The following is a 26,131-nucleotide window of genomic DNA, read 5'->3' as shown; positions in this document are numbered from 1 at the left end:
AAAGCGGGGTTCGGTGAAAACCCCGGGGTTTGTTAACCATGAAATGAGGGCAACCTCGGGTTTGTTGTTTCAGAAAGAGAGGTAACTTCAACTCTGAGTTGGTTACCATGGTAACTGTGTCTGTGAACCTAACCTGGTCGGGAGCAGGCTTTCTTCAGGAAACTCAGAGTTTCGCTCCGTCTCCTCCCTCTAGGCTATAAAACCCTCATTCGACTTCCTCATTCATTCAGCCTGTATCACACGCGTGTTCGAGCGGTTACCGAATTTTAAAAAAAGTGTCTCTATGGTGCCCCTGACCCCTTTGCAAAAGTGTGTTTTTGTGTAGCGTTGCCATGGTGAATTGTGGTATATTTTATAGTCAGCGTACACCAGTTAACTCCGGCTGAACCTACTCAGGGTTGATTGAACTAACTCAGATCAGCTGTTCTGAAACCAAAAGCCAGCGACTTTCAGCTCAGGGTAAGTCAACCATAGTGCGGTGTTAGACTGAGGGTTTGTTGGACCACCTTTCTGAAATGGACCCCAGGTGTAAGTTAGCATTCTTGCTAACTCTCAATGTTTAAATGCTGTATTTTTGTAATGATGTTTGTTGACATGCTCTGCCATAACCGACAGAGGTAAGAAAACAGCCTCATCCTTAGCACGGGAGGAGACAAATTTAAGGCAAAATGCCATCTTCAGTTCAAAGTAGAGAAAAACGCACATCTGTTTTAACTGCAATCTTAAGTTCAAGAAACAAATTAAATTAAACAAATGCTTCTTATTTTGCTTTGATGAGTAATTAAGTTTAAAGCATACAGACATACTTTTGTTTTAAATTAAAACAAATGCATAAACATTCGTAATAATAGCAGTATAATAATAGTAGTATAATAGCTACAGCAATATATGCAGGGAAGAGAAGGTCATTTCATACAGTTTTAGCTCAAATGACCCGTCCTGCCGTTTCCACTGTAATTATAAATAATTAGCTCCCTGCTATAAAACTGTGGAGGTCCATTATAAAACAGCCAGTAATCATATTCCACCTACAATAACAGCTACAGAGGCTGATTATAAGAGTTGACCTTTCAGTACCACCTCACAACTACCTCCCACACACACACTGACACGCAATTTAGGAATAGAGGCAAGATATTATTTCCTTAACGATCAGATTTAGTTTCCTGCCACACACACACACACACACACACACACACACACACAGATACTGACAGGTTTATAAAACCTTATCGTCCTGTTTAACATTAGAGTAGTTCTATTTTAAAATTTATTAAATAAATTAAATTCTTTTTTGTCTTTCAGTTAAGTCGAGGAGTCTGTTATCAACCTTCGAAGACGAGCAGCCACACCTCCTCGGCCTGGGCGGAGAATATCCCGACCAATGGGAGGACACGCCCGCCGTCGTGATGGCAGCGTGGCGTCGATCAGAGCAACAGAAACTAGCGTTGGAGGCTGACAGGGTGGAGACACATCCGCCTTACAGGAGTAAAAACAATGATACGCAGACATCAAATAACCTGCTGCTGGACATGCACAGGTAATGATGATACAGGCACACTCTGACTTTGGGAGGTTAGCACGAGCAGTGCCAGCAACAGTAGCTTAACACAGAAAATAGTGCCATCTAGAGAAACTCAAACTGATCACAGACATTATCACTTAGTACAAACAATCGAATGATGGAGTAAATACAACAAAAATAATAATGATCAGCTACAGTCCTGTAGAAAATAGTTAAAAATGAGTTCAATCTCCTGCAACTTAAACAGTAAAATCCTGCTTTTACATGAACACACGACTGAGAGTAATAAAATGACATAATAGAGATTTAAAGGTTGTTTGTTGTTGTCTAAACCGCCTCTGATCTGTCTTTCAGGTCTCTGGAGCAGCGGGCGAATGAGAGCAGTAGTAAAGTGATAGAGCTGGAGCGAACGGTCAACGAGACCTCCTGAGGTTCATGTCAACACCGCCACCCACCTCCCCTTAACCCCACAATGACCTTTGACCTCCCACCTCCTCTCTAGAGCATGGTTCAGTGTCCTGGAGCAAAACCTCATACAGTAGTTCCCACTGCTGAATGTTTAAGGTCATTTTTTCTACAATCTATGCTTGATCAGATACACTGTAATATTAATAATATTAATAATAGTAACAAAGAGGCACTGGTTGCCTTAATTTCTGAAGTAAAGTTGCACTGAATTGCTTTTACGTGAGTCAACTTCCCAGTTGTATCTGTTGTCCTAATTGGCTTGAAACACTGTTAAAAAATCAGATAAATTCAAGAAGATCAAGCGAATAATGTAGCGCGGCATTTATTCCAGTGGAAAGTATATTAAAGTATGACATGTGAGGCTTTTTACAGGACACTGACAGAGAACCTTTGTATTTATAGAAACCTCTTTCTTTTTTTTAATATTGCTCTTTTTAGTTGTTTTTTCTTTTAATGTTTTTATTCCATTCCAGTGAGGCATACACGCCATTTTGATGTCGATTTATGTTCATATTGTATTTTTATTTTATTGTACTCTTTTATATATTGTACATTTTTTTTCTTCATCTGAGGGCTTAGCTTGGGGTTCCTGCGCTAATTTCTGACAAGATTCAACATTTTTATTTGTTGTTGTGTAAAAGTTCAGACATCGTCACCAAATTGATTTTGTAAAACTTATGTAGCTATGACATAAACATCGTATTTGGGATGTTTATACTCCTATATGCAATTTTCTCATGATGAATACTGACTGAAATGTTAAATATTTATGTTTCCCAACAGCCAAAATTCTACTATTTTCCACAAATGTTTTTATTTGACATTTTGGGACCCTGCTAGCTATGCTTCAGACAAATCTCCTTATTCCGTCTGTCTGATGGTCACTGTGGCCGCTGTGTAAAGTTTTGGTTTGGTCTTAAAAGCATCTTAATGGGCTACATTTGTCAGGTTGCTCAAACTACACCTTTTATTTATCCCATAATGTTGTCTTTCTTTGAATAAGTTTAAGAAATATGCTTGTTTGCTTTTAGAAAATGAGACAAGAGAGTGATACCTCCCTCCTATAGCTGTACGTTCAAGCTACAGCTAGCATCGTGGACAAACAAGCTAGCTTGGCTCTCTCTAAAAGTAAACACCAGATTTCAGCATCTCAAAAACTCACTAATCAACGAAAAAGATATTCTTTTTAAAAAGTGAGCTTCTGAGGCAATAACTTATAACTTTATAACGTGAGCCTAGCTTGTTTTCCCTGATTCCACTGTTTAAATCAAGCTTAGTTAAGCTAGCTAAGCTAACAGCTTGCTAGCAGCAGCTTTATATTTAGCGTTCAGACATGAAAGTGGTATCAATCTTCTCATCTAGCTCTTGGCAAGAAAGCAACTTTATTTAATAACCAAAAGTCAAACTGTCTTTATAAATTGTTAAATATTAACTCGCTGCACTGACTTTACTTTATCCAGGATGCTTTTGCCTTAAACACATTTTTACTTTCTAGCTACTTTTCAGCTAAATGAGCCTTTATCTGCTTTCTCTCAGCATTTGCCAAAAAGATTTCTTTTCCCAGAGATAAAAAAAAAGTATCTATTTTTGTAAATATAAGTTGTTAATAAATAAGGAAGTCTAAATGTGTCTGGGATATGCGGTTTGTAAACCATAATCCATAATTCATTACCAGTCTATTTTGGGTGCTGTGTTGTTGATGAATTATGAACAAGAGATGACTTCACTTCACAGTTTTTCCTCGGTTTCTGTTGCTGTTAATTTTTCAATCACACATCATGGCTTTAACAGTCTTATTTGTTCATTTCAGTGTGTCACAGGCAGTCTGCGATCTATTGAAACATGTTCGTTCATGTGTGTTACAGACATGAGGCCAGTTCACTTTTTGTACATGTAAATAGAAATATGCCATTTATTCCACTGGTTTCAGATTTTTGTATCCACCATCAAAATGGAAGTTTATTAAACTGGGACGTATAAGAAATTGTGATTTAGGATGAATCAAAGATGCCAATCATGTTTAGAGACGAGGAAATATTTTAAGCTTTTTCCATCAGTGCTAGATCATCAAAGATTTTTTTATGTTGATGCATTGATCATAGTCTTTGCTTCAAGGTAGCTATAACTGCATTCCTTTCTGTTGAGTCTTTACATAGGAAACATAAGAATTTTTTTTTTAGTTCTTTTCCTCTTGTTGTGACCGAAACTAGTTGCGTTTTTTCAAATCAAACTTCATTTCCATGTTGCTTCTGTATAAAGCCTGCTTGACTTAGGCATCCTGTCTCTTTGCTTTGTAATGAATAAAGTATTTTCCTTAGTAAAAGCATACTATCTGTGCATGTGTGGGGTTTGTTCATGCTAAATTGACGAAGGATAAAGGATAAATAAAAAAATCGACTTTTTATTTTTCCCATAAAAAGTACTTAGCTCGCACATGGAAAGGTAATGGTAAGACAATGGTGATCAATATGCACACAGTTTTGGTCATTGTTTCACGGCACATTGTCGCACTAAACTTCGGTGAAGTAGTCTAACTGTTCAGGGTGAATTGTAAGTTACTGTAACCTCAAACGCCATCATCCGGTCAGAATTTTAATATGTTCAACACTTCTGTTTATGAGCAAATAGCTGCTAAAGTAACAACATTCAAGGAGCCTTAGCTGTACTTTGTGCCAATTAGCGAATGTTAGCATGCTAACACGCTAAAAAAAGATAAGATAACTTTAATAATCCTGAAGGAAATTCTAGATCTAAGATAGTGAAACATTATACCTGCTGAACATCACATATCACACTGTTAGCTTTGTGATTGTGAGCATGTTAGCATGAGGATGTTAGCATTTAGCCAGTGATTGAAGGTAATTAAAAGCTTAAATTGCTTTTCAGTTTAAATGCATGAATCTCCAGATTGGTTTATTTTGATTTTCTTTTGATAAACTGAAGAGTTAAATGTCCCTCTTTTACTTTAACTGTTAATACTTTAAGTACATTTATTGTATAACTCTGTCACAGCAAATACTTAATGCTAGCTGCTAACATGGCTCTTTTTGTTTCTTTTCAAAGATCACATAAATATTCTACATGTTTCAATTATTTTAGAGATTAAAGGTTAAATCGTTGTCCAACAACTGAACATACCCAAGCTCAGCTTCAAAGCTTTTTCTGTGCAACATTAAATTAAGTTAAGGCTAAACTTCATTAGAGTACAAAGGCGCCTCATGTTTAACACACTGGCCTACAGAGGAGCTTCTATGTCCTCCGTCATGACGAGGATCCTAAAATAGATCAGCTGCAGCGCCTCGTAATAAGTACTGCGAATCACTCTGACAGTCCCAAGACAATACACAGTCCCACAGCTTCCCAACAGTACAGTCTCGTTGTCAAGCAGCAACAATGACTCCCATTACAGTTACTGTGCATTGTGTTTGTCATAAAATCAATGTGAATACCAGAACACATGGTTTATAACATGTGATCAAGCATGGGTAATACAGAGTCTGTAAATAGATCAAGGAGCCGATCACTCTTTGATTCAGGATTGAATCAGTTTTCAGGCACAGCTTGTTAATTATACATAAAATAGCCTTTCATCACGGCCTACAGAGAGAGCTTCTGAACTGTCTTCTGCCTTTGTGTCCTGATATCAGCCTTGTCTCATTGGATTTAAAGACATTTTTTTAACCTTTTTGTTTGCTTAAAGTTGGGTTTTTGTTGACTAGTTTGGGAACCTCTAGACTTGTAAAGTAGTTGCTTCCTCCAATAGCTACAATATTAGAATAATGCGTACACACTGAAACATTCAAGCATCTGAATGTATTTCATTATAAAATCAGGCTTCAATTTCCAGCAAAAGGAGAACTTTTACTATTTTATTATATTTCTGCTTATTTATCGCAGTATTTTTGCATTGTTTTATACTTCTGAATTGTTCTCCCACCACTGTGTACATGTGGTATGTTTAATACAATTATTTACGGTTACTTATTGCAAGCTTTGAAGACAGATGCTCCCCCGCAGAAATAAAAGAAAGAGAGGAGGACAAAGGGTTCAGCTCAGGTCAGTGGTGGCTTGGAGTGAAGCAAAAAGAGGCTCACACATGTTCTGATGTTTGACAGGAAGACCCGCTGCACATGGAAGTAGAGAATTAGTAAAAATGATAACAGGAAGTGTGGCAATATTATAATCATACTAGTGGATTTGACACACAAACACAGAGCCATGAACACAGCATATGGACTGTGTGTATATGTGTGTGTGATTAGTGATAGAGGGTGCGTGTGTTCGTGCATGTACGCTCACCCTCTGCCCTACTTTCTGACTGATGATGCTGCAAAAAGGAGGAGGAGAGGGAATATCCCACAATGCCACGCTGCTCGTCCCATGGGCCAGATGGACAGACCCGGATGGATGGATGGATGGATGGATAAATGGATGGATGCTGCTGTTAGTTGTACTGTTTATTGTCGCCGCCCTCACAGCAGCTCGCGCTTTCGCAGTTTTTAAAACCTGTGTCATCCCACATAGAATCGAACACTGGACTTCCGGTCATACATTTGAAAATAAAAGCCTCTTTGGGCTTTTTTGATTACGTTATTGCATTCATACGTTTTGATTATAATATCACTTTTGATAATTGGAAAACAGTTGGGACTTCTCATTGCATGGTTCAGTTTGTTCATCCACGTAAACATGGAAATTACAGTGCTCCCAGCCTAATCAACTAGTGTACCACTTTGTCTACCGCTTTTATACAGTATATTTTATTTCATATATTGAAATTGTATTGTATTCTATTCTGTTATGATGTTATGACAAATAATTTATGATCTATAATGCAAATCTTTTATGGGATACATATTTGTTCACATTGTGATATTATGTCCATAAAGAAAGCAAACGACTGTAGTTGTAAATAATGCCTTTTAGCCTCAATCTGTGTAAAAACTTTCTATGTAAATGGGAGACTACATTATGTAAGATTGAGTATGTTTCGCTTTCATTTCCTACCACAAAGTGGAGCCTTACTGGGAAAGGCCTAAGTTTCTACCATAGAGTGATTACGTTTTCAATGCGTAGATTATATACTGTATGTAAAGATAACTGCTTTATGTAATTGAAATAGCCCTTTTAAACAATGTTTATTTCAATTGTATTTATTTCGGACCTTTTTAAAATAGTATGTCACTAAATGGTGGGGCTTTAGGAAACGTTAAGCTTTTACTTTGAAGGCCAAGACGCTACAATTTCCTGGCGGACGTCGGTTGCTTTACGTATGCTCCCTTCAAGTTGGTTATCGGGCTCGTGAGTGCAGTTCGTTCTGTTGTCCAGGCGGCTGCGCGTGCTGCCGTACCTGGCTGCAGTACGTACAGGCGGTCAACGGTCAGAAATCACAACGGTCACAACGGCCCCTAAACGTCAACGGTTATTTCCCCCCTCAGAAAACCGTTCAGTCCTCCTCTCCGCCACCGGCATCTGTGTCCCCTCACAAGCCGGGAGAGAGGGGGGTCCAGCGCGGGGTGATACACCGAGGACCGACCAGCATGGACCCCCAAGCGAAGGACCGACCGAGCCCGGCTGCGGGGGGTTTCAGCGGGCGCCTGGCCTCTCTCGGAGCCGACGGGGGTGACTCGGAGTCCGGAGCCGGCTCGGAGGAGGCTGCGGTGGGTTGCTGCAGCGATACGTTTACCAGTCTGCCCGACATGGAGCAGGAGACTCTGGAGGAGAAATTAAGGGGACTGGCGTTCAGAAAACAGACCTCTTATCGGTGAGTGGGGATCTGGGAGGATGCTGGGACAGGATATTGGTCAGAGGAGGATGTGTTCGTGTTTGTCTGTTTGTGCGTATGTTTCACTCACAGTCAGCTTAGTTAAAATTCGTAGAATGTTAAGAATTTTGCTATTTTAGCTTAATGCTACAGTTAGAATGACATGTAAGCTAAAGCTTATGAACACAAACCGGACATGAAATAAAAAGGGAGGGGGTTACATTTTGAGGTTATTTTGCTAATTTGAAAATTCACACATAGGCTACACATGTTCCGGCTTGCCCTGGCTAGCCAAATTGTGTTAACTATCATGCTGCCTCACAATGGCATAGATACACACTCACAAATACACACACACAGGGCATGTCAGGGATGGATCAAAACAATTGTGCATATACAACAATGTGTATGTGGGTGTGCATTTCCCTGTAGTGTTGTTGCCTTGTTTTGTTGGAGCATGGGAAGGGGGTTAGGGGGAGAAACAGTATTGATTTTTGGGTAGTGTGTGTGTGTTTGTGTGAGTGTGTGAATGAGGGTGTGTGAATGCCAGCAGCAGCTTGACACCCTGGTGCGACTGGCAGCTGCTGTTGATAGTGAAAACTGGCCAGGGACCAAACACACACTCACACACAGCAGTTTTTATTGTCAAATGTCACTGTCAGGAATGTACGGCATCTTTCTATCTATCTATCTATTGCTCTGTCTGTGTTTACGCGTCAACCCTCGTGCAGGAAATGATCGACATATTGAGGTCAAATCAATCGTTTTGACTTGTTTTGGTCTGATCGACTTGTTTGTGTCCGATTGTTTTTGGCATCGTCGCAGAGTTAAGCAACAGTTTGTGCATCTAAATCGCCAAAATCAAAATGTAGCGTCAAAGAGTCATTGAGATAACCTAGAGGTCAATATTTGTTGATTTTTCTCTAATTTTAAGAGTCATTTAGTGATAAATTCACAATCTGTGTTTATATTTCACTCTCTATCTTTACCTTAATTTGAAGAACATCTGGCAAATTGTATTATTTATTCTCTAAATTATAAATCAAGGCCATGTTCTCTAAATTTATTTCAATTTAATGTGAAATATTAGCCCTACATTGAGCCTTTTATTTCCCCAGTAAGAGCTTCCCGATCAGATTATATATTTGCATCACATGAACACATAAAAACAGAACAACTCGGTCCTTTGGGAAGAAAAATCATCTAATTTGGAAATGGGATGGTACAGTGTAATCCTATTAAAATCCATTTGACAGATGATAATTATCAATTTGATTATTTTCCATATTTACTAAGATCCTTTGTTTCAAAGGTTACATGCGCTGTAAGGCAGAAACATAACCCGGGGAAGACCCTACTCTCTGTCACCTTTATCGTATCATCATTTACAGAGTCCCTCTCTCTTCCTCTTGGTGTTTTCCCTGAGGGGAAACCATCTCTGGTTAAGTGAGGTTTCCGGGAGATTGTTCATCATAGGAAGTGCTTCAGCGAGTTTGCAATCTCCAATTTTAAAGCTCTAGGAGACGTTTCTTCTGATTTGTTGCCTCAGCAGTAAACTGGTAGATTGTGCATGTCTAATTTATGTAATCTGGACTAGCCTACATAGGATGCCAATCATCTGTAGCTGCAGATGCACTCAAATGTACCATCTTGTGGCAAAACACTGACTACATTCAAACCTACTCCCAAGTTAATGTTTGCCAAAGATAAATATTTAACATGTTAAGACCCTGTGCGGACATCTTGACATAGTTCTTTCTGTGTGAGTCAACAGTCAATGCTTTAGACTTCTGCAAAACAATTTGTCGTAGTCATCATGAGCATCATAAAGAGCTACGTTTGTCAGGCCGCTCTTGTAAAAGCTGTTGGACCATAATCGTAAACTGGAATTTGTACATATACAGGTGGGAAATATACACATCAGGTTTAAAGAAAATAACAGCATGCTTACTTACATATACACAGCAGCATTTAATCTTACTTTACTATTAGCTTGTAGCTCGTAGCGTGTAACATCCTTCTGATAACTGTTTTTGAGCTCCCCATCCTGAGAGTGATGTTAGAGAAAAATGGCCGCCACATGAACACATTGAATGGCAGTTCATATACATTATATATTGCAGTGAACTTGAGGAGTCTTGGCTGGCTGCTAGATAAATGATAATAATATGTTTACATTATATATATGACAGTGTATATATATCTGCTTAAATGGTATGCAGTGTTAAAGTGAAAGGATGACTGTGGGAGGAAATCTGTGCTTTAGATAAAAAGAAAAACAAAGTGAGCGGGCATGATTGGAGGAATATTTTCCGCCCCTGTCGCCCACCGCTTTGCAGTCATTTTACTCAGCACTCATCATGTACTGTAAACAGCTTCAGTGGAAAACCCCAGTTGGATTAATTTCATTTAGAGAGAGAATGTTTGGCTCATGTAAGGGCAGCCATTGTTTTCTATTATCACTTTATTTAGCTGAAAAAAAGACTTTGTTTACTGCATATTTTGCACTTTTTGGTTCTCATCATTCCAGAGAATATTCTGGACTACAATGAGAGTATGCTTTTGTCTTGTTAATCCTCCACAGTATGTTAATTACATGTTAGCACTGGATGGATTCTTTTTGTTACATTTTTCCACTTTGCTGTACATAACAATCATAGAGACACACAGAAGTGTCAGTTACATGTCTTTGTCTCATTTTGACCTCTGACCTTAATGGATAAAGCTGTGGATAATCTGTGAATTTTCCCCTTCACAGACTCAGCCATGTGGAGGAAATGGCATTAGCCGGTCAGGAGAGATGGCTTGTAGGAAAGGTAGTTTACATAGCTTTGAAGTGGCCGGTGCCAAGAAGTGAATTACCATATGTGGCAATATGAAAGAGCGGAGAAATGATGCCGTCCAACATCAAAGGCCTCACGTGTGTGTGTGTGCTTTTTGTGCGTGGTATGATGTGTTTACGGCAGCGTAAGGCACGTGTAACTTATCTGGCAGACACTCGTCACACTTTGTGTGTGTGTGTTCCCAGAATACTGTCCTTCTTTTTATCTATTCTTAGACGTCTCACCCATCTGCCTGCATGACAGCCCTTCCTCAGAAACACAGTTGCTTTGTGTATGTGTGTTTCATGCCAACCAGTTAGTCAGCAAGCCAGATAGTCTGTAAGACATCACTTCAATTAGCCAGTCAGTCAACCGGCCGGACACTCAATCTGTAAGTGAGTCACTAAGTTGTTTTCGCGGGCACTTCCTGTTTATCTGTGACACTCAGTTGGTCAGCAGCTCATTTGTGCATTTCTTGGATTATCTACATGTCAGGATAGATACTCATCTGCAGCACAGGAGCTCATAAGGTACTACAGACCTCTACATCCAACAATCTATCATCCCTAAACACTCTTTTCGAAGTCCTAATGTGCCCAAAGACAGAACTAAGGCGTCGTCAATATTTAAAACCTTACTGGAATCCACGATTACTAATGCCATAATTGAGTGACGGCTGTACTAAGACAAACATATAAAATATTCAACGCAATTTAGGGCTGCAAACTCGGCTGGAATAAGTGGTGAGAGATGATACATGCAGAGATTTCCGCCGTGTGGTGTGTGCTGTGGTAACTACCCTTTAGCTCTTCTGTTTGTATTGGGCAGTTAGTGGTTGTAAATAGGGCTGCAGCTAATGGACTGCTTTCCTTAGGGAATATTTCCTAATGGATTTATTGTCTTGTGAGAGAAAAGGAGAGCCCAGTGTGAAGCCGTCAGAGAGCTCGTTTTGACCAATAAACATCCAAACCTCCCAAATGTTCAGTTATCTTTATATGGAACTCAACAGCACAGGCTCCCCCGCTGTATGTAGAGAATGCTGTAATTATTTCTGCTTGAAAATGGAATGAATAGATAATTAGATTATACACTTTAGTAATCAGTGGATTGGATAATTGATTTATTGACTAATCAGTTCATTTATAGATGCAAATCAGTTTGCAGGATTGATTGGAGCTTATTAACGACAATTTTCCATTAACGTGATGATCCGTTTTTAAGTCTTCATTATTCTGGAAAACACAAAAACACGCTGCTTATTTCATCTTTTGTCTCTACAGTTGTGAAGGGAAGTTTTTCAAGGCATTTATTTGCATAGCTAGGGATGCACGATATTGGATTTTTTGCCGATATCCGATATGCCGATATTTTTTTCCCGCACACCTAAAGGCAGAGATCATCAACTCTCTTCTGTATTGGAATTAGCGTACAGTATAACGGTGATACATGTGTTACAACGGTCGGGGTGACGGGTCTTGAGATGGTTAATCAAGTTTGTAGTGTTGAAAGACTTTGCCTTGGCTCCTCCTCACATCACCGAAGCTGAGCAGTCATTGCAAATACCAGTTTTGCTTTCTATTTCGGACACTTTGAAAAACTTCCACACCACGGACATTTTGGCTTCTAACTCTCTCATGCTGCAGGTAGACACACGTGACGTCATCACGCTGCGCCGCGCAGGTCTTCTTCGCACCGGGGACATTGCGCCGAGGTCCATTTAATCAAGTATGCAGCAGCTCATTATTTTATCGGTTAATTATATGGGCGGATATCGGCGTGTTGGCCGAAATCCGATAGTTCATTTTTAAGCAAATATCGGCCGATACCGATAACGTGCCGATAATATCATGCAGCCCTATGCATAGCACTTAAAAACACCGTGAGCCGACCAAAGTGCTTTACGGACAGTGGCAAATAAAAATAGTGAATGTGGTACATCATGATGTGTGTTAATGTCATAATGATAAATATAAGATTGTAACCATATCACCCACCTGTAGTCTGAATCATAATCATGATATTGATTAGAATGGCAACATGAGACAAACATACTTTTGACAGGTAAAACTAAATGACTCAATAGGTTAATTTGTCAGCGCATAGTAACAATATTGCATGAAAATATAATCGTCAAAGCAGGATTTAAAAGAGGAACAATGAAGCTCGGTCATGACCAATTACACAGTTTTATATTTGAATAGTAAAAACAAACCCTCAGCTGAGCTCGGCCTCTGGTTGTTATTGTAGGACGGCTCATTACTGCTGAATAACAAATACAAACACTAATAATCCCTTATTTGGCTGCTGTGATTTCCTAAACCAGTCTAGCAGAGCCTGGATCCACTTTAAGGCCTGTTGAGCTGTACTTTCCTCTGTTTGCTTGTTTGTTTGTCTGCACGTAGATTTATTTGTCCTGCTGTCAAACAGTCACCCTGTCTCCTTCTCTGAGCTCCAGACATGTCAAGATTCAGATACCCAGAATCACATCATTAGACAGCTGGATGACCGCCTAAGCCTCGACCTGGCAAACTAAACAGCTGATCTTCACCCTGACTCTACTAGTAAAAATGCTAACATGACCTCTTTCTCCAAGAGAGAAAAAAATACAAAGATTTCATCACCCGGCTTATCATGTGGTGAGATTTCACCACCGCCTTCGTGGGAAATGGTGCAGAAACAAACTGCCAGCGGACAGGATGTTGTAACATTATCCCTCCACTATTTACAGCCCACTTCACAAGCAGCGGATCACAATAAGTGCTTGTCATACCACAGTCCAATATAATTCATGTCTTCAATGTACATAAGGGACGGGGAGGAAATACTGGAAGCGACACATGAAAAAAACAAGCATAAAAAGATTTCGATGTATCTCATGTTGCTGCTGCCGCGTACCACCTGCAGGGGTAAACACTGATCAAAGGCCTTTCATCATTTGATGCTGCCAGAATATAAAACTCCCTTTACTGCCTTCAATTAGGACAAAATACAGGGGAGAGGGAGAGATAAAAAGATGGGGGAGAAAGGGATAGAAGGACAAACGTTGAGACAAAGTCAAAGGTGAGTCACGACTCGATGAATTATATGAAAAGGGGGAAGCACAAATGAAGTGGAAGTAGAAATGATGACCGGACTGTAATGGCAGATCGGCAGTGACGCATTTAAAGACACACTAATGTAATAGTGAAAGGAGATGTGATACATTAGATGGAGCAATACAAGTTGACTTGTTCTAAAAATAGAAGCCGGATAACTTGTATGACCTCGGAGATGATCGACAATCTGGCGTCAAAATCAGACTGGTCAATTTCCCAAAAACATATGCTAATTTTTTCAGACAGTGACCCTCATTGCGTGGACATTTTTAAGTATCCGGCATGCAATCTTAAACCTTCAGTGTGACTGGCTTTTAGCGCTTTGATAGGATCCACAAGCCTTGTTCTTTGATCACCCAGCCCTAATTTGGATGCCAAACTTGGTGATGTAAAGTTTGCTCATCTAGCAAGTGTTCTTCCTTCATGCCACATTCTTAAATGTGTTTTTAAGCAGCATCATCAGCAGTATTCTGTCACTTTATATTAACAATGTACACGAGTCACAGCCTAAAGGACAGACGTAAGATTTAGTAACCTCTGTGACACCACGCTGCTTACAGTAATAGTCTTACCAAGCAATGCATCACAGTGCAGAACAACAGCATTGGCTCTCCCCAGGGAAATTAACTTTGAAATGCCTTAACAGAAAGAAAAAAATCATTACACACAACAGGGGACAACATTCGACATATTTACTTGTTCTGAACTGCCACAGTTGTTTTAACAGTCGTCGCATTGACTCCTCATACATCTCTTTAATGTCTTGGTTCAAAGCAATCAGCTTCTGTTCTAAGTGTTTGGAATGAATCAGGTAGTGTGCCAAGGGAGAATTATTGTATGTTCTAAAACAAGAAGTCGCTGATAGAGAAGATTAACAGACGAGGTTGCACTCGTCTCAGGGGCTAAAATTAAAATGTCACAGACAAATCGGTAACACCACATGTTCAAAATGTTACCAAATTTGGTGCGCAAGTTAGCAAGTTAGTTAAATTACTCAGCTTTTATATTTTTAGCTGCTCTTGTGGTTCGGCTCTAGATATGGCAGTGCAGCTCTCATGCTCAGGCGGTCACCCTCATTGGTCTTACCTGAAATCTTAACATGATGGCTAAATTGCCATGACTTATGGTACATGCATTCATGGTCCTCAGAGGATGAATTCTAGTAACATTGTTAATCTCCTGATTTTCATCCTTTGCCCTATTATTAATCAAATGATGGCACATCATTTTTGGCACAACATATAGTTTACATTTTTGTGTATATGTGAAATATCTCCAGTTCTCTCTCAAGTTCAATCTACAGGTTTGGATAGATGTCAAAGTAATTTCTCAGAAACATTCATGGTGCTCAGTGGTTGAATCTTTATGACTTTGGCGGTCCCCTCACTATTTATCTTATCGCACCAGCTGGTCAAAGTTTTAGTTTATACAGTGAAAAATCCGAACATTTACTGTAAGATTTGCACATTTTACCATTGTGGTTTCCAATGACCTTGACGATGATGCCTCACCAAGACATGTCACACAGATATCATGGTACCCAGAGGTTTAATCCCGCTGACTTTGGTGACATCCTAACTTTTCATCTTGCGCCACCAGCACGTCAAAGTTTTGTTTTTTTGAGTAATGAATCACAACATCTAGTCCACCAGGTCAGCACAGCATTTTAGGTGTTCATTGTTTCCAGAATATATACCCCGATATACAAAGACTTTGGTGAACCCCCAGCTTTTTGTCAAACACCACCATAAGGTTTATGTTGGTGTTTCATGTGAAATATCTCAACAAATGTTGGATGGATTTTGAAGAAATTTTACTCATACGCTCATGGTGCCCAGAGGTTGAATCCCTGTGACTTTGAGGATTCCTGGCTTTGTTGTGAAGGGCCAAAAGCATGGCAACGTTTTTATTTATCCATAAAAACAAACATCCCCGACATCAACAGGACTAGATTTTTTGCAACAATTTATATTCATGGTTTCCATAATATATATCCCTATTCCTCCATTTTTTCTCAAAGCCACCATGAGGTTGACATGTTTGTTTTTTAGTGATACATCTCAACATGTGTTACATGGATATCCAAGAAGTATCCCTCAGATATTCATGGTGCACAGAGGATGAATCCTCGCCAACAGTTTTTATTTAATATCTCAACAGCTACTGAATGGACCGACCTTAAATTTGGTGCACCCATTCATGTCCCCCCTAGGATGAATTATAATAACTTTGTCTGTGGCTGAGTGAATAATTAAACCTTCTGTAACGACTAAGAGCTTAAATATATTTTAGTAATAAGCACAAAGGACTCTTCAGCCTGTGTTTGTTACCTGCCCGCTCCCCTCTCTCTCCCGTCCCGTCACAGCTAAAGTGGATTTAGCCGATGAAATCAATAAGGAATGAGAGCTTTCACCTGAATTCACCTGCAGATAGAGCTGCTCCCTTATGTTTTATACAAGCAGTGTATGAGTCGGTTTTGTAGCACACTCTATGTTAAATTCAGTGGAACGCTTGGCTCCGAGTCTGAGCAGCTTAAAGACACTCATGAATTTTTAAGCAGACGATCAGAGCACCAATTGTTGATGAAATACAAGGCTCACTGACACGATTTCCCCTCTTATCCTCAGAACGGATGAACACGTATGCATGCATATTTATGATACCGAGGAGGAGGAGTAGGAGGAGGAGGAGAGGAAGCTGTATGGATGTATGGATAATGCAAAAGGCAGAGCAGGTCAACTGCTGCCGTTTAAAACTGAAGTCTTTTCATCAGCTTGTTAACTCCAGCGTTAGCTGTCCATCTCATTGGACTGCTGTCCCTGAAGAAGACAGAAAGTCGATACGCGTCGGCCTGTTTGGCTGCCTACATGCTGGAAGAATACATTTATCGTAATATTTCACCTGAAGAGTGCCTTGTTTTTTTTCATGGTTGTCAGCACAGCTTAAAATCAAGCAGGACTTTCTGGAGTTTCAGACTGACGTTTAGTTTTCCTCAGTTGACTTAGCTAAAGACTGCCACAGTTTTACTTGTACAAGAGAAATTGTCATAAAGTTGTCTTATAAATACCTTACAATACCTTACCTTACAGTTACAATTGAGAAGCTGCAGCTGAGAAAATGTGACATTTGAACTTAAATTATCCCCCAAAGCTGTGAAATAACTCTAGATTAGTCGGTCATTTTCATGTCCATACAATGTCAATGTAGTGTTTCCATAAATGATCCCCAAATGGAGCCATTTTGACATTGTCAGAGGAGTTAGTTGAAAGTGATAAATAAAGTTAGCAACATCTTGACAGAAAAACGTGCAACACTTCCTGCATTTTAAGTAGGGATGTACGATATTATTGGCACGTTATCGGTATCGGCCGATTTTGGCTTAAAAACGAACTATCGGATATCAGCCAACACACCGATATCCGCCGATATAATTAACCGATAAAATAATGGGCTGCTGCATACTTGATTAAATGCCCGACCTCGGCGCAATGTCCCCGGTGCGAAGAAGACCTGCGCGGCGCAGCGTGATGACGTCACGTGTGTCTACCTGCAGCATGAGAGAGTTAGAAGCCAAAATGTCCGTGGTGTGGGAGTTTTTCAAAGTGTCCGAAATAGATAGCAAAGCTGCTATTTGCAATGACTGCTCAGCTTCGGTGATGCGAGGAGGAGTCAAGGCAAAGTCTTTCAACACTACAAACTTGATTAACCATCTCAAGACCCGTCACCCCGACCGTTGTGACAAATGTGATAAGAGTATCACCATGATACTGTACGCTAATTCCAATACAGAAGAGAGTTGATGATCTCATATATATCGGTATCGGTATCGGTAATCGGCTAAATGAGTTGTAAAATATCGGCATATTGGATATCGGCAAAAAATCTAATATCGTGCATCCCTAACTAAAACGCATTGATCCCGAATGTTTGCCCAACAAATTGCTTCTTTTAAAGATGTTCTTCACATGGTTTACTAACTGACCATGTAGGGTGAAGGGGAGGTCAAACTGAGTAGCAGTAGTCTGTACAGGATGGATGCTGTGATACTGAGGGGAGTCGTTTTGTCTCTTCCAGGCTGCTGAATAATGTGTGTGTGTATGTTGGTGTGAGCGTAAGCCTGTGTTAATCACGATGATTTGGTGTGTTTCTCTCCTCCTCTGACTCACTAACTCTCTCTCTCTCTCTTCTCTATCTTTCTATACGCACATATTATAGACGGAGAGGCGTTAGTACATCCCTCCTCTCCCCTCTCTGAGTAACACTGCTCCAGTTGGCTGCTGCTGTGTTTGTGTATGCTTATGCATATCAATCATTTTCCGCGAAGAAGACGAGGCACGATGAGCTCTGTTTTCGGAGCCGTAGTGAGATTTCTGAGCCCTCTCTTCTTTCCGAGCCTTTTCAGGAGTGTTTAAGAGTGCGAGTGTGTGTGTGCTTATTTTGCCCATAATGCACGTGTGCTGAGGCATTATAGGGGGGATTGGCTGGCAGGAACCGCTCCTTATTAGTCGTCTGGTTGGCTCAAAGAGGCTTTTCCTGCTTAGAAATGGAGGTGAAAAAAGAAAGAAGAAAGAAAGGAGAAGTGGGTCTTCCGGCTGTAAAAGAGAAGAAGAGAAACCTTGACGTGTTGAAGATTAGTCAGTTACTTCCTCCTGCATCAGACTCTCGACATATTGTTCATCAAAGGAGTGCTATTGCCCAAAGTCTGACTGGACTTTCTCTTCTCTGATCTGTCTGGCAAGAATCACTACAATAGAACAAACCAGCTCCTTTTGAACTAGAGAAAATGCTGTGATGATACAGTGCAATGAGAGTATGGAAAGTCAGCCATGTTCATACAAACATCAGAGCTCCACTGGGGTCGCCGTGAATGTGCTGTAATGCAGTTAAAGCCTGTAATGCTTCAGGACAGAAGACAGGACACCCTCCCCGACCTCATCCCCTGCCTCTTTACGGGTCTGCTTACATTCCTCTGATGTAAAGGAAAAAGGAAAAAGGCACAAGACGGGGAGATGTTGCTCATTTTGTGGAGACACTTATGTTAGAGGGTTTCTAATGGAAACAGACACATAAAGAGAAACAAAAAGGTGCTTTAAATGCTTTATTTTATAGTTTACAATCATCTTTTAGGATAAAGATATTGTTATTCTAGGCATTATGATTTATGTGATGCAGAAAACACAAGTTTAAGTGGATTTCAAAGAGCCCTTATATACTTAATACAACACTTAAACAGCTCAGAACTGCTGTACCTGCTGTTTTATCTTTGTGTCTGTTGACATTGATGGACACTGACTCGCTGCTTTGTAAAACATGACTTAAGAAAAGCTGCCAGTAACAACCACGGCCTTGCCTTCATCCAAGTTGTTTTAAAAGGTTGTTCTCATTAGATAACATTCCTCTCAAAGCTAAGCTAGGCAGAATGGAAGTGGACACATGTACACACCATGACTGCGTGTAAACAGGCTGGACGGAGAGCGAGCTGAATGATTGATTGACGGACTGAGTGAAAGAAGCTGTAAGCGAGACGAGTCTCAAAGCTGGAGCCTGATTTGATGCCTTTGAAGACCAACCTGCTAATGCAACTTTTACTTAACCCCAACCTGTGCAGTGAAGAAAGCTATGGTGGAGGGTTTGCTCACTGGTCGTCTCACGCTCTGGTTAGTATGCTTGCAGACTGCGTTCAGTGTGGATGACAGGTAAACTGCAGTGTTAATCGTTGGGTGAAGGTTGTTTAAAAGCAATGTGGCTTTCTAGGGATGTAGTGAGATCAAAAGCTCTCCAAAAATGGGTTAAAAACACAATCAGGAAGTAAGCTAACGAATGCACCAGTGTGTCCATCGGTGCATGCCTTTTGTTTTTGCATAAACAAAAGCTGACAGGTGGAAAACGTAGAAAGTAAAGCCTTCTTCAGATGCTGTGAGAACTCTATCCTCCGTAAAGATCTGCAGTCCTGTTCTCCTGCCGTGCATCAGTCCTTCTACAGTTGCACCTCCTCTCTCACTTCCAACGAGCCCATCTGTCTGGTTTGAGTCGATAATGAACCTGTGGAGACGACTGCTGAGGTGACACTGACTCCATCACTGCAACTATAACTCCCTTCTCTCTCCTCCCAGCTCGTATCATTGCTGTTAGCTTGATTTAACGGGACGACTGCAATCAGACTGTTAAATGGGCAGTTATAAAGACAACAATGTACCAGCATGTACAGGAAACAGTTGCATATACATTTGTTTTACCTCTTTTCCTTTCATTTATTTTACTCTCAGCTTTTCTGCCAGATGGATTTTTCAGCTCAGGGACCTTCAAAAGGGCGTATTATGCTTTTTTGATTTATTCTCGTTTGTTTATTGTCCGGTGTAATCATCTTTTAAATGCATATCAAAGGTTTTAATGGATGAGAGAGATCTGCGGCTTTGATGCCAAATGGTGTACGCTGACTAATTTGGAGAAGCTCAGACAGCCAGCTGCTCCGTCAGCTCCGCATCCAGAGACGACTGTTTGTTCAGGAGGAGATCCGGGTCTGTTCAGTCTGTTTTAGATGTTTTCTTTTTGGTGTTTTTGTGTGGAAATTCACAGGGAAATACTAAACTCCGGCTTTTACTTATTCTCACACCTCTGTTTCTGTTTCTCTACCATTTACTGTTCATCTGCATCCCTCACTATTTATAGCTTTCTATTAATATGCTCACATAAACATGTATGTGCTGCACAGATTAACCCCGGCCTTTAGAAGTGTCTCTTGTGTGTGTGTGTGTGTGTGTGTGTGTGTGTGTGTGTGTGTGTGTGTGTGTGTTCAGGTCGGATTAGTGCTACACTGATCATCTCTCAGCGCTCAGATTGATGAGTCCCCTCTCAAACTCAAACACACACGAGCACTCATGTTCAGTTAGGTCACTTCTGGGAACATTACATAGACTTGCATCATTCCCTAGTGACCTACCATAACCCTAAACATAACCCTGACCTTGATATCTGACCCAGTGTTTGTCGTATATAGGATCGTAGTTGGACACTTATTTCCCCTTTTTCTGTGTCTCTCAGCACGAGTTTGCAATTGGAAGCATTTTTTATGCTGTTGACTCGACACCTTCTCCTGTCAGTAAGCACGTCCGCATTACATGAATCACATACCTGCTAGCTCTCAAGTCTTTCTGTCTCTTCTGTATCTATTCCTGAACCTTACCAAGCACGTGTAGTGCCTAAACCTGACTAAAGGTGGCAACAGTTTGCTCATGTTTAGGCGTGAAAGTCCTGTCATGCTATCATGGGCTAGCATGAGCTAATGCCATTATAGTAGGAAAAAAAGCAATGTCGCTCTGGGCCTTTGGAGGACGCTATCCGCTTCTCCAATGGGCCCTGGAAAACCTCCGCCAGACTATGTAAAACATGTCACCTAGCGGAGGCCAGGGAGATTGCTAGACTACACTTCGTCAATGTAGGCTGCCCGCCTCTGATGTCACGTCTCGTTCAAAATCTTCAGGTTTGAAATGTAGACTGCAGACCTGAAGATTTTTTAGACGATCCACCGGTATATTCTCCTCGTATTTCAGATTCTGTACCACTCTCATTGCCTGCATGCTGGGTGTTGTAGGAATGTAGAATGGGCGAAACCACGAGCTGTTTGTACGACTTTCTCCACAGCTATGGCACCAATTTCAAATATTATTGCTTATATTGATTACAGAGAACACCAGCTTTGACTGACAGCGGCTTTTTCCAGGGGCGAACTGCTCCTTTAAAAATATGCTACATCAAAGAGGTATGAAAGAAGAAAATAGAACGTGTTACAGACGTGCCAGTTGAAAAATAAATCAACTTTCGACTTTCGGTCTTTCACAGGATTTGAACTCTGGTCCGCTCGATAGGGTCCTGTGTTTGACTGACCCGTACATCGCCCCCTACTCTGTATACTACATCACCTGACTTTATAAAGCCTGTCGTGTCATAGGCAAGGGAAGTTTGTGTCCCATGTATGTGATTCTATGTATGATACATTCGTGAGTATTTAACCAACTACCGCAAGACCGGGTTGCAATTAGACAAGCCTGCCTCAGTTAACTGGTCTTTAGCCTGACACGAGTCCCCGCAAGTAGGCAGAACCTGTAGGTATTTATACACACACACGCACACACACACACAGAGACGCACACACTCACATTATAAGGTGGCTGTATACTTAAATACTATCTTTGCTTGAAGGTTTTTCCTTTTTGTCTCTTCCAATTTTTTTTGCTTTTTTTCCATTTAGTCCCTGGCTCAAACTGTTACACACACGTACTCGGACACACACACACACACACACACACACACACACACACAAAAAGCTCGCCCACACACACCAACACACACACAACCTCGCAGACCTCAGCTGCAGAGACACGCTATAATTAGTGAGACAGCATCTTCATGTCGCTCCCTCTCTCTTTTTCTGTGTGTGCTTTAATGTGTGTGTGTGTGTGTGTGTGTGTGTGTGTGTGTGTGTGCGCGTGCACTAATTGCTCAGGTCAGATGAGAGCCATTAGTAAATAATTAATTTTATTAGGCAGCTGTAGCCTGAGGTTAGAGAGACACCACACTTACCTTGCTTTATAGCTCTCTGACTCTACAGATTTATTGACAATTAGTGTTTTGCTGTCTTTTTCTCTCGTTGTTTTACGTCTAATCACTCTTAATTTTTACCCATAATGCACCAAACCCCGCTGTGCTTTTATCATCTTCTCCTTTAATCTTTTTCCTCTCCGTCTTCATCAGTCTCTCATGATCTCTGCTGTCTTCTTTCTCTGTGCGTCTATTCTGAGCAGTAAAGGTCACATACAGATGCACAGCTCGAATCTGAAGCCTCCCCCACATTACATGCTAGTTCTCACTCTCTCTCACGCACACACACACACACACACACACACACACACACTGACAGACTGTGTAATTATGTAGGTGTCAGAGGAAGATGTGAGAGCGAGGGAGAGCACGGGTGAGGAGGACAGGGTAGTATCACTCCCATGTTCTGGCTGTGGTTCACGACATGTAATGACTGATTGTAGAGTAGAGTAATAGGCTGTACATGCAGTATTATCACTGTGGCACACTGCTGCAGAACTGTATTATATATCTGATGTGTCAATCAATAAGATAAGTCACAATGTTGGACAACCTTTATAGAGATGAAATGCTCTTTTTGATGCCTTAAGGTAAAATCTGTAAATCACACTGTGCCATCTGATGAACAGAGAAGCAGTGGTGGCAGACAGGACAGGTATATAAATAAGGCCATCATATGCAGAGTTGCCCACTTGTGAAAACTATGTAGAGCCCCTTTTACACTGCAAGTTCAAGGCGGGATAATTACGCCTCTGTTATGTTCTGGAGGCGGAATGGTGAGGCAAAGTAGTTCGGCCTCTGAGCCGAGATCGAGGTAGTAACAGAGGCGGAACGTCGTCTGTGTAAACAGGTGGAACAGCACTGTGTGTGTGTATTTGAAGCACACGCTGTTTGTTTACACCTCACACATGTTTTGCTTCCGCACTGGGGCGGCTTTACGCCAGCGTTGCTCGGCCCAATGTAAAATGGCAAAGGCTGCATGACAGTGGAGCTTCATTACGGTGCTGAGGCAGAACCGCAGTGTAAACAGGGCTTATGTCTACATTTTCCACTTTAATGAGCTCAGAAGAACAGTTTCTTCTTCAGCTTAGTCGATGTATTTTTAAGCTAATCTTTTGGAGGAACTTAATTTAGCATAAGAAGAAGGGGAACTTTCTCAACACACTGAGGAACAACAACAGCTAAATGACAAGTTCCCAGTGTACAGTACTCATACAGAAGTTTGCAAAAGGTTGGCAAACATGTCAAGATTGTTGAGTTGGAAGATCGGCTGTTAGATCCCCGGCTCCTCCTTGTTATTCGATAAGATCAGATTGGCACCTTGCGCAAAAGCTTCCCCCATCAGTTTGTGAAAGTGTGTGTGAATAGGCTAAATGATATAGTGTAAAGCACTCGAAAAGGTCAGTAGAATTGAGGAGTGCTATCTATTGCAGGTGCAGTCCATTTACCGTTTATCATCCTGATTAGTTCCTCTGCTCTTGTGAGTAATAAAATAAGGCGCTTTATGGCTCTGGCTTTTTGTTTTCTGATCCAGCTGCTTGTTTTTCTTCTGATCAACATTATTTTCAACATATTTGATTCGTATTATCCACCATTTATCTTCTTGGTAGCTGGTCCATGTGCTACTTTTTGAAAATCAGTGCATGTTGGTTGAAATACTTGCTGTATGCGGCGTGTCTGGTCTTGGTCTCTTTTCTTAAGGTGTGGCTCCTCTGGAAGAGTGTCTTAACTTTCTCCAGGCCCTGATCTTTCTAACCCTCTCTCCTCTTAGCCTCAATTTGCATCTGTAAACACCCATTTGCATCATTCTCAATCTCTACATTGACTTTTTTTGCATTTGTGCTTCATGAAGTTTTGCATCCAATCTGAACACACCTTTAAGAAGAGTTAGTGTTAAACCTCACCTGGAGTCCTCAAAGCTTGGCCGAATGTTTCCTCCTGTCCGGACATGCAGGCATAAAGCAAAAACTCCTCAGTCATGGTAGACGGCGTCAGAAGTGTTGGCATGAATATGTAAAATGAATCACAAGTGTGAAATCCAGTCAGAGTCCTGTCAGTGTGTCTGAAGAGGTGCGATCACTGAGCGATGTGTTAGAGATAAAATGTTCATTTTGTTCTGTGTGAAATCAATATCTCATTTTCTTCTTACTTTTAGCTTGTTCCTCACAAGTGTGCGGTAAATCACCCGGAGGCTCTCTCTCTCTCTGCTTGTGTGTGTGTGTGTGTGTGTCATTTAGAGTGCGGAATGTTTTCTTCAGGCTTTGATGTCTCCTGTGGGGTGACTTCTACAACTGGAACATTACCTGTAGATTACACCCTGTGTTGTTGATGATGTAGTGAACTACAACATACAGCTTGCTAAACATATCAAGTTTATATTTACATCACAAGACATGTTTCAAATCAGCCTCAGCTCTGGTTTTTCCGACCACCTGCCTCTCTGGGAGGATGTGACATTTCAGCTTATTTGTGGGCCGTCTCTGCGGCGTGAATGTCCGTAAAGCTTTAACCGTCTGTTCAGACTGAGTAAATTTCTACCTTGTGACTTTTAAATGGGATCATTAGTGTTTATTCAAGTTGGTCAAAAACAACACGCAAATGCTCTCCTCTCAGAGCGGGAAAACCAAACCCTGTCTTCTCTCTCCAGGTACTGTGTCTAGATTAACTGTACCGCCACTTCCAGCTCGAGGCCGACCACTGCCTAGTTTGATAAACTAGAAACTAACTAAACTAAACGGTTCAGCACCAGGATGATGTTATGGATGAGTTAACTACCAGCGTGAAGTTTCAGCTGTGACAGCAGCCCGTCCATCTGTTTCTATTGAGTGGCAGTTTCACTTTAATTTTCACATGCTGGCTGCAATCTGGCTTACGTAGGTGGAATGGACCCTAAATAAACAGATTTTTCTGCGGTTTTATTGCAATAAACATGTCCAAAAGGATGTTGGAATAGCTACATTGATGATGCAGATTTGTAAAAAGGTTGACATTGATTCTTTGTTTGTCCTCAGGGCAACAAACAAACATGGAATTGCTTGTTTTTTCGAGGTCAAATCAACTTCTCCTGATGCGATGTCTCGCTAAAGCTGAATATGATTGCTTGCAAACTTGCATATCAGCATTCATCTGTGGTCAGAACACACCTGAACATTTTCTCTGTCTTTGCATAGTTAGTAGTTCCTTGTTTGAAATTAATTTGTTTTACTGGCACTCCTCAAAACTCTGTGTATCTGTGTGTGGACGTGAGTGTGCGAGAGTGTGTTCCAGCATTATGTCGAGTTGATACTCCACCACTATGACTGTTAGTCAGATCACAGACAATAAGCAGCTCTCTCCTCACTCTTCACTCTCTCTTTCCTACTTATAGAAACAGAGTGGGTTCACTGAGTGGGAGTGTTGGAAAAGATACTCTGCTGACTCTGCTGGACGAGAAGAAAGAGAGACTGAAGAGGCAGTGTTCACCTCGCAAATATGAGCTAATACAGTCGATTTTTAAATCTCGAAGGGGAGATATTTGTGCATGCTTCAGTATTTCTCTTAATTTATTACAATTAAAATACTGTTCAATAAAACCAGCAGGACTTTATAGAGTTGGACATTGTAATTACAAAGAAATCAGCTAGTAAGGATGTAAAATATAGCAAAAAACATATTACTGCATTAGAAAAATCCAGTCATATTTAGATCTGTATTAAGGAATATTTGCATATAAACAGTATAATCAATACGGGTTGATTGGGGGTCTTAATTGCGAGTCAAATTATACTATTTCAATGCTATTAATGGAGTCTGAAGTTATATATTTCTCTTTTAAAACTGTTCTCCTCGAATTAATGTTCAAACACAACCAATTTGCAGC

The 26,131-nt window shown here is 40.8% G+C and overlaps 2 protein-coding genes across 10 annotated transcripts in view; both read left to right on the top strand.

Annotated features, from left to right (window-relative positions):
- The window catches only part of creb3l2 (cAMP responsive element binding protein 3-like 2), a 31,700-nt gene extending 27,389 nt beyond the window's left edge, over window positions 1-4,311 (top strand). The window contains exons 11-12 of the mRNA XM_069671651.1: window positions 1,306-1,540; window positions 1,880-4,311. Coding sequence (XP_069527752.1) covers window positions 1,306-1,540; window positions 1,880-1,955 — 311 coding nt within the window. The 3' untranslated portion in view covers window positions 1,956-4,311. The remainder of the gene's footprint in view (window positions 1-1,305; window positions 1,541-1,879) is intronic.
- Window positions 4,312-7,365: 3,054 nt separating this feature from the next.
- The window catches only part of dgki (diacylglycerol kinase, iota), a 79,878-nt gene continuing 61,112 nt past the window's right edge, over window positions 7,366-26,131 (top strand). For all 9 annotated transcript variants that reach the window (XM_069670750.1, XM_069670745.1, XM_069670743.1 and 6 more), the window contains exon 1: window positions 7,366-7,757. In XM_069670750.1, the coding sequence (XP_069526851.1) occupies window positions 7,534-7,757 (224 nt within the window). In that variant the 5' untranslated portion in view covers window positions 7,366-7,533. The remainder of the gene's footprint in view (window positions 7,758-26,131) is intronic.

This window comes from Semicossyphus pulcher, unplaced genomic scaffold (assembly GCF_022749685.1).
Source record: "Semicossyphus pulcher isolate SPU_LCO1_2020_fin unplaced genomic scaffold, fSemPul1.0.p SCAF_20, whole genome shotgun sequence".
In the NCBI taxonomy this organism is placed as follows: Eukaryota; Metazoa; Chordata; class Actinopteri; order Labriformes; family Labridae; genus Semicossyphus; species Semicossyphus pulcher.
Note: the sequence above shows the minus strand (reverse complement) of the source record. Positions and strands in the feature narration are given on the sequence as shown.